General features: G+C 40.2%; 1 protein-coding gene across 1 annotated transcript in view; it reads right to left on the bottom strand.

The window, feature by feature from the left end:
• Positions 1 to 1,340: 1,340 nt before the first annotated feature.
• SPATS2 (spermatogenesis associated, serine-rich 2) overlaps positions 1,341 to 9,635 on the bottom strand; it is a 63,953-nt gene continuing 55,658 nt past the window's right edge. The window contains exons 9-12 of the mRNA XM_012653668.1: positions 7,570 to 7,679; positions 4,300 to 4,402; positions 2,865 to 3,079; positions 1,341 to 1,778 (exon numbers count right to left, since the gene is read on the bottom strand). Coding sequence (XP_012509122.1) covers positions 1,467 to 1,778; positions 2,865 to 3,079; positions 4,300 to 4,402; positions 7,570 to 7,679 — 740 coding nt within the window. The 3' untranslated portion in view covers positions 1,341 to 1,466. The remainder of the gene's footprint in view (positions 1,779 to 2,864; positions 3,080 to 4,299; positions 4,403 to 7,569; positions 7,680 to 9,635) is intronic.

Raw genomic sequence — 9,635 nt, 5'->3', positions numbered from 1 at the left:
GCTCAGCTTCAGCCAAAGAGCCAGGGGAAGCCCTGAGGCAGCTACGTTCTGCACTGCTGCCACTAACAGTCTGGGCTTCCAACTTGGGAGAATACACGCTGGAGAGAAAGCTCTGCTGTTATTAAATCATAGATGCTGGGGGCGGGTGGAGGGGTCTGGCATCCATGCCACCTGCTACATGCAGGGGCTCAATTATAGGGTTACATTTACTACTCAGTCAATGCATAGGAGTGTGGGAGAAGAGTGCCAATATAACCTTTCCTTGCCTGGCAGAGCCGTTGGCAGCTGTGGTTTTTCTTAACTGGTAAATTCTCCTTAGGAAAGTCACCATTCCTTATCCTACAGATCCTTTCCCACTAGGAACAGCTGCATTTGCTCATCCTCGCTTTCACATTTTAATTTGGTCCTGAAGCTATAAGCAGCAGTGGACAAATGACTTGGGAGTCAGATACCTCATTTAAGCCCAGGAACAAGCTGTCTGAGTGACTTCCACCCTATGAGGCCCAAAGAAAAATAGAAAATGAAATGAAATCACTTGCTGCTGTGAAACAAATGTGGGGACATTTATACAGTTTTTATTTATTCAACTATAAAGATTGCAGCAATTTTTTGATGGGTAACACCTTATATTAACACTAATTATACTGCTATAAATTTGGTTCAGGATCAGAACAGGATTCAGGAAAGGGAGAGAACAAAAAAAAGAGTAAGAGTCTCCGAACATCGAAACAGATAAATACTTTTTTTTTTAAACTTTTCTTTTTAACTTTAATTAAATGTACTTTCCCATAGACTTCCCTAGACTGGTTTGCAATCAAAGGTAATAGGAGACAAGGCCTTGGGCATTTTGAAGAAACTGCACCCATGGTGCCAAGCAGAAGACTGAAAAACCCTGATTTGAGTTTCAAATCTCAGACATGGTCTGGGATAGAGGCAGATTCTCAAATGTTTCCTAGTGTTCTCTCCTTTTCACCAATTAAATTTTCCCTTCTCTGGCTGATCCAGTGCCGTATACAATCCCCTCATTGCCTCTCCTTGTCAAACTACTGTTTGGAGGAAACCTGGCAGGGATCTGTGGCTTCTGCTTAGATTCACAAGGCCACAGACTAGCTCTGACCCACCTCCTCCTGAAGACAGCCTGACAGCTGGGGGCAACTGGAAGGACTTGTGCACTGAGAAGAATGTTGTTTACCCTTGGGAAACCTAGCAACAGTTGCCTCTGATTCCTAGTGGAAATGCCCAATTTGAATCAATCCATATTATTGGGAAAGATCAAGGAAAAAACAGCTTCCCCTCCAAAGTGGTAAAGAGGAAATAAGGAGATAAGAAACCAAAAATATTTAGAATGGCACAAAAAGTTATATGCATAAACTTCTTTCTATTATTAAATCTAACTATAAGTTTCCTAAAGTCCAGTTATCAAGTTGAACTGTGTGGGATACAAGAGAGGCCAACTGGAATTTTCCTCAAGAGTTCACAGCTTCCGCCCGAGAGGTCCTGGGTTTGCGCTGGGGGAGCCCCTTTTTGAATGAGGGCTTAGGTGGGCTAGGCTCCATGCTGACTCCAGTTCCACTGGTCCCTGCAGAGTGAGCCTGGCCCCATTCACTAGCGTTTCCTGGTGTCTGGGGCGGAGCACTCTGATACCTAGAACCAGATGAATACCACGAGCTATTTCTGTAACGACCCACATTGTCATGTCGCCCTTGGTTCGTAGGGTCACTGGACTTTTGGCCTTGTGGCCTGTAGCCTTGTCCTCCTCGTCTGTTCCCAGGTAATACCTAAGGAGAAAAGAATACAATGTTCAAGGTGCTCTGGCATTATCATGCCCCATTTGTTCTAGTTCTGTTTATAGGAGTATTCTGAAAGCATAACTGTGGTATCCCATGCTGGGGACTCAGTTATCTCTCAAGACTCACAGAATTCTGTCAGCAATCCAGAATTAACACATATTTCCCTGCCTTTCACTCCTAGGCTCTTCTCCACTGAAGAGGAGTTTATTTTTCTTAAGCTGGGCACAAGAAAGCTAAGAAGGAAGAACGAACATTCTTTGGGTTGTTACAAGTCCTCAGTTGGACAAGTATCTTATTACACGTCTGAACTCTGCAGATCACAGGCCATTTGTAAAGGTAATAAACATCACTATAATAAAATAAAGCATCATTATGGTCTGCTTTGCTATATATCTTACACTATAGATTAAACCATGCTGCCGTGACACTTAGTACATCTTTCACATTACAACCCAAAAAGCTTATGCTTATGGCATGATGGCTTATGGCATGGGATTTTATTTTTGTCCTCCAAAATTCTAATGTTATACTGATTCTACAGAATTACTGACAGCAATGCCTCAGAATGCTTTTGTGTTTCTTCTCCAAACCAAGGAAAAGAAACTGGTTACTTTTCAACTTTCTAGTGTTTGCTCCTCATCCTCCCTCCCCAGGTTCACTCTCTTACCCGGATATATTCCACATTGTGCTTCTAGGGAGTTGCTGATTTTGGATGCTGGTGAACCTGCCACAAATGGTGCCTGTCTACCTTGAGATGGGTGCACGACTCCCAGTGTGACTAATTACCAGGCAATACTACCTACAATGGCAAAGATCACTGCCAACATAAGACAGTCAGCAGTTCTCAGCACCAGGAAATCTAAACTGGCTGGTAGTTTGGAATACACATCTTGAATGCTTTCTCAGGAACTAACTGGGGCTGGAGGGATTCAAAATAGGTGTGGAATGGGAATAAAGAGAGTAAGGTAGTATCTTTATTCCCAGTGTATTACCTAACACTGAGCTATCAACATTTAAACTCTGATAGTCTGGTGGCTTTTTTTCCTAACATGCTCAGCGTGGAAGCTAGGTTACCTCCCGGTGCGGCTGGTAGGTCCGGCCACTGGAGTTTGCTGTGGCTGCAGGTGTCTCTCCTGGCACAGAGGTTTTCTTGTTAGCACTTGTAAGGCTGGGGGCAGAGGCACAGGTGGAAGAGGAAACAGCAGAGGCATCACTCAGGCTACTCAAGGACACAGGTGTAACTAAGCTACATCGGGATCTGGTTGAATAGCTATTCTTTGGATGGGACACTGAAAGACAAATTTGAGGAATATGTTGGTCATATGATGGGAGAGCACAATGGGTAAGGTTTCTACTATATATTAATTTCACAATGAGCAATTTAAGATAAAGAACTGTCTACTCAAGTAGTCATTTAAAAAAATCTATACAATGGAAAAGAGGAAGAAAAATCTCTCTTCTGCCATCTTCTTCTACTCCCTCCAAATCCTCACTGCTTTTTTGTAAAGGAATTCTTAGAGACAGGAGAACAGTTTAAGACTGAAGTTACTCATCTCCCCAGCTAATGACTTCTTGGCGTTTCCTACTACCTAAACTCCTGGCTACAGCTCTAGCAGCTGACTAAGCCTGGGAACAATAGTATGGGCCATATGTTCAGTTTCCTATGTAAGGCACATTCTAAAGTACAGACTTTGCAAAGAAAGAGAAAGGTAAATAAATCAAATCTTTGCTAAATCCTTTTTAAAAAATTTGAATGATGCAAGGTATAAATAATCAAGATCACTTAAATATGAATAGAACTAGTCTTCACAACAAACATGTACCTTGTCAAATTTCTTTTTGCAAAAATAACCCCAAATTCAAAATACCAATCTAACTGAAAAAGTATTATTAAATAATATGTTCAATTCAAATTCTGTCAGAATTCAATGGTTTAAAACTACTCCCCCAATTTTTTTTCTTGGCTTTAAGCCTGAACTAATGATGAATTCATAATCATTGCCCTAGGTTCAACATTTCACTTTTGTATGAGATACAAAGAACACAGAAGCTGAGTTCAAGGCTTGACCAGTAAGTCACCATAAACACTCACCTTGTAGGCACCTTCCCGCCCCAAAGTTAAATGCTATTATTTAGGAATCTATTAGGTGCCAGGCATCATTCTCCCTCCATTCTGGAGAGGTGGAGAATGAGGTTCCAAGAGGTTAGTGTAGAGGCAAGGTCTGACTGCAGAGCCCTATGCTCTTTATGCTATATATATATCATACACCTCTCGATTCAGCAGAAAGTCATGAAAAACTAGTCTTTCACATTTAGGGAGCTGGCAAATGCTCATCCCCAGAGTTCAAAGCATCTGCATCCATGGACTTCATGTGTATCTCAGAGTTACTTCTCATAAAAACAAGCAAACAAGAGGCACTGAAGAAGAATCAGTGGAGAAGCCAATCAGCATGTTAGTCTCTAATTAATAATCACCACCTCTAGTGCCCAGAGTCCCTCACCCTCTCACCTTGTCCAAATGAATCAATGCTCTTCTTTAGGGTCTCCACATCACAGGTGAACCGGGCTACTCGTCCCAGATCCTCGTCATATTTACGTTCACTAACAAAGTGCTGGAGAAAGGGCAAAGAAAGGCCTCCAGATTGGATAAACATTACATGTGAGGTCTGTAACTTACAATGTACAGATAAGACGGAATTATTTTCAATTGTCTTTTTACTGCTTCAAAGTTTACTAAAATGGCCATGATATTACCAGTGCTGGGTGATAGGACAAATTCACTCATTTCCTCAAGAGCCCAAAGGTAAGTTTGGAAGTTTTATGAAATGCTACACAATGGTCAAAGCCCATTAGGTATAATCAAGAGAAACTGTAGAGAAAGGAAAAAGGAGGGAGAATTTATAGTAGAGGTCATCTTTCCACTGTTGGCTATTCTCTACATCATGTCATTCTATATAGATACATAGGCAGCAACGATGTTTATAAGCTGCAACAACAATCCCATTTAGATGGTTTGGCGCTAATAGGAACTTCCTTAGGAAACCCACTTCACCTCTTTATAAAGTAGGATTTCTTAGTCCTTGAAATAGGAACAATTGCTTGAAATGGAAAAATCATTCATGCGAAAAGTCAACTTTGCAAATGAGAAGAGTTTATGCTGCAGGTAATTTAATCTTTTTAAGCAGATTGAGCTGAGAAGTAACCAACCCCTTAAGTCAAAAACTAACTCTACTATAGAAATTGTGGGACTAGAAATATGTCAGGAATAACCTGCTTCTGAGGGTCTATTTCCATAAACAATGTCTAAGGTAGCCTGGAATCATTTTTTTGAGATGAAAAGGAGATGAAAAAGAAAAATTAAAGGCCTAGATATAATTTGGAAGAATTGAGCTACTCAGAGCAGTCCTCCCAACTGGGGGTGGTCTGATACCACTTTGAATGCATCAGAATTCTCAGGATGCATCCAGAAGCACTGAAAGGGAAAGAATTGATAAGAATTACCTTTTTGGCCTTGAAGTCCTAAAGCATCAGAGTATATTGTGGCTTAGGAAAGCACATAAACCTCTTGTAACAAAGCCTTCGGACATGTAATATCAGCCTGAGATTAATTGTGAAACAAATTCTAGGGTTTGTTGAGCCAAAGACATAATAGGAATGACGGAAATAAAATGATCTGGAAATAAGACATTTAAATTGCATAGCACCCACTTCAGTACATTGAAAATGTGGAGAGAAACAGATCCTTAGTCAGCCTGCAGGAATATTTCTAGCAGCTTTTCAGCCACGTGGGAAGGGGAAACAGATGAAGTCTGTGAGAGCCAGAATTCTCATCTAATTCCAAAGGGGTTTCCGGCTTCTCCCAGATAGTTGAATGAGCCTGACTGGCATCAATGTGGGAAGCCTTTCTACAAAATTTAGTAATATAGTTTTAGTTAAACAGAAAATGGTAATTTAAAATTTGTGTTGTTTGGCTATTTCATCCCAATAGAGTCTTAAGGGGAAGGAGTGTGAGAACTGTAATACTCCATGGGTTCGTCTAAAACACTGGGTCAGAATATCACGAGGATCCTTGCAGAGTCCTAGATGATCTCCCATCTATGTTTTTATTTTACAGAGGCTATTGTATAGCCTCTACAGCAATGTTTCTCTCAATTATGATAACAAATCTTATGTGTTCAGAAAGAGCAGAGGTTGAGGGCACAGGAGTAGAGAAGGCCAATTCTTGTTTATGCAATTCATGGTCTATAACCAATTATTTAGAACACCAATGTCCACAACTACCCACGAATATCATAGCTTCTCTTGGGTTCAGATGCTTAGTCTCATAAACACTGTTCTTTATATAAGAATTTAAAAGGTATGAATGCTGAACCCAGGGAATCTTATATAAATAGATCACAATATAATCAACATTTCAAATTGCTAATTTTTCTCTATAAAATCAGAACTGACCAACCAATTACTATTTACTGAAGATCCACTATGTACCAAGGCACTGTATTAGACACTAGGGATACAGCAGCTCCTGCCATTGTGAAGTTCACAATCTCATGGGGAAGACAAATTAATCAAATGCACATAAAATTATAACTGTGCTCTGAAAGCATAGATTAGGGGGATATGGTAATCAGAAGTCAGGAAGAATGAGTAGGTCAAGAATGACTAAAGAGTGATTATGGGTCAGGCATGGTGGCTCATGCTTATAATCCCAGCACTTTGGGAGGCTGAGGCAGGAGGACAGCTTGAAGCCAAAAGTTTGAGACCAGCCTGGGCAACACAGTGAGATCCTATCTCTACAAAAAGTATATTAAAAAATTATCTGGGTGTGGTGGCACACGCCTGTAGTCCTAGCTACTCAGGAGGCTAAGGCAAGAGGGTTGCTTGAGCCTGGCAGGTCAAGGCTGCAGTGAGCTATGTTAGTGCCACTGCACTCCAGCCTGGGTGACAGAGCAAGACCTTGTCTCAAAAACAAAAAGTGAGTATGTATGTTCAAGAGGGAGGGGGAAAAGTGTTTTGGACAGATGGAAAAGCACATGCAGTGGCCCTCTAGCAGGGGGGAGCTGGATAATGTCTATGGAGAGGAAAAGCAAATACAGCTGGAGGACAGAGGACAAGGGGGGTACAAGGTGAATGGAGAGTGATGGCAGAGCCAGACCACGCAGGCCTACAGACCAGGTTAAGGATTAGAACATTCATCCTAAAAGCAATGGATTGTTCCCTCTCTGCTCCCACTGCTTCACTTGACTAGCCTCAAATAACTAACTAAATAAATAAATGAATAAAAAACAAAACCAACCAAACAAACAAAAACCAAAAAAATTAAAAGCAATGGAAAGTTTGGAGCAGATTGCTGTAGTGGGAGGAACAGATATGGAGGGGTGGAGAGCAGGGCCAGTGGCAAAATAATGCACAGAATCAGTTTAGAGGCTATTACACAAGTCCAAGCAAGAGACAGCAGTAACTTGATCATGATCATGATGGTGGTGGTGGAGATGAAGAGATAAGGTCAGATCTGAGATTTAGTAGGAGGTCAAATGGACAGGGTCTGCTGATAGATTTAATGTGGGAAATGGAGAAATTTCCTAAGGTTTCCAGCTTGGACAACTGGATAGATGACAGTTGACAGTACCACTTATAGAGAAAGGCACCTGGAAGAGGGCCAGGCCTGGGAAGGGAAGATCATGAGTTCAATATATTAGATATGGCCATGAATTACGGAGATTTGTTACTTTAGCCCCCAAGGGTAAGAAGAAAGGCAGAAAGAAGAAGGAAATTTTACCTTGATATCGGCTCTGAGCTCAACCAATTGCTCCTCTGACATTCGAACAGCCACATCAGTCATCTTCTTTAGAAGTTCAGCTTTCTTTTGTCGGCTGAGCAAAATTTCCACTGTAGAGGAGAAGTAAGTGTGAATCTTATGTTGCTGCTAAACAGGATAAAGAAGAACTAGAAGTATGAACTTTGCAGTTTGCATTTGGACAGCCAAAGGCTTAGCTGCCCACCCATCCAGAAAATGAAAATACCAAAGGTCCAGTTTCTACCTTCTGGAGGATCTTTGAAGGCAGTTAAAGAGTAAACATTTTTTATGAATCACAAAGACTCATAAATCATTTGTCATTTCTCATTTTCCTCTTCCCAGTCAAAAAAAAATTTTTATTAAGTAGCATATAAAACAGAAATAGGCACATATGGTAAAAGTTTCATCTAGAATAAATGGGTATAAAACAAAAAGTAAAAGCATCCCTTGTACTTCTGATTTTGTGGTCTCCTATCCAGAGGAAACCACTGTTAACGATTTCTTGTGTATACTTCCCAATATTATCTATGTATATACAACATAAGTATCTCTCCTTGTTTTTCCCTCCTCACAAAGGGACGTATATCATACACATGGTCCTTCCTTTACCTTAGCTTTTTTAAACTTAATATATCTTGAAATTCATCCCCTATTAATACATCTGGATCACCTTCATTCAGTTTAACAGCCACTTAGTATTCCACTATGTGGATATACCACAATTATTTACCAAAAGAGTGACAGCTATTTAGATTGTTACAGTCTTTTAAAAGGCACCTGCTTTGGCCTGCTCCCTGAGGTCCAGCTCACATACGACCATGGTGGATAACAGACAATAAAAATCTCCCAGAGAAAGAGAGACAGGGGCTACAGTGGACAATGAGTAAAAGAAATCCTCCCAGAAAGCAGAACTAAGGCTGTAAGATAAACCACCCAAGGAACTTCCTCTACCACCAAGGGAGGGCTATTTCCATCCAGTGAGACTTGATCATTGCTTTTTCAAATGGGAATTTTCAAAGAAGAGGAGAAAGAATTATCCTCTTCTTTCTCTAACTATGTAATATAGGCAGATGGGGCATTTAACTTTTCTTTTAGCTTATGAGACCCCAGACCACAACACACCATATCTAGACCTGATGGAAGATCTGAAATTACTCAGAAGACTTGGCCTTTCAGCTGAATATACCAACTAGATGCGACTCTGGAGGTGCTGCCATTGAGAAGAGGGTGAGTATGTTCTCATTTGGGAAAAAAGAGGGATATTCGTTAGCTGCAGGGGAAGATTGTAGCAAAGACTATTAATTAATTGAATACTCACACTCCTTTTCTTCCTAGCTATCAAAGTCCAACGTTGTTGGGTACCAACATGCTCAGGTAAAAACCTACATTTCCTGGCTTTGTTACAGATGAGATGGTCATGTGATATAGTCTGCCACTGAGATATAAGCAGCACTCACAGGGTGGGATTTACAGGAAAGCTTTTTATAGGAGTCTTATAGATCTCAAGATGGAGAAAATGTGATGAATAAAGATTTCTACACATGTCAGGTAACTCAGAGGACCTAACTATACAACATTGGACAAATCACACTTGTTCCAAAGAATGAGTTTCTTCATTTATGAAATGAAAAAACAAGAAAAAAGAAAACCAACATACCTTATAGGGTTAATGTGAAGCTCATACATGAATGTGTATGAAAAAACTCTGAACTGTGACCTACTATGAACATATAAATTATTTAATTAAACTAATGTGTAAAAAAGAAAAAAAAGCACCTTCTTGATAGTACTGATAAATGAGTAATCATATTGTGTCACTGAGAACCAGGATTTTCAGGGAGAAAGGAGATACAGATATAAAACTGATGAAGTAAAATAAAACTCTGTAGCCTTGAATTCGGTAAAATAAGATTAGCCATGAATTGATAATTGGTTGAAGCTGGGTAATGGGGGTTTATTATATTAGCCCCTCTGTTTGAAATACGTTTAAAATTTTCTATGAAAGGTGTATTTTCTTTTCTTTTCTTTTTTTTTTTTTTTTGAGACAG

Source organism: Propithecus coquereli, unplaced genomic scaffold (genome assembly GCF_000956105.1).
Source record: "Propithecus coquereli isolate 6110/MARCELLA unplaced genomic scaffold, Pcoq_1.0 Scaffold111, whole genome shotgun sequence".
Classification (NCBI taxonomy): domain Eukaryota; kingdom Metazoa; phylum Chordata; class Mammalia; order Primates; family Indriidae; genus Propithecus; species Propithecus coquereli.
Note: the sequence above shows the minus strand (reverse complement) of the source record. Positions and strands in the feature narration are given on the sequence as shown.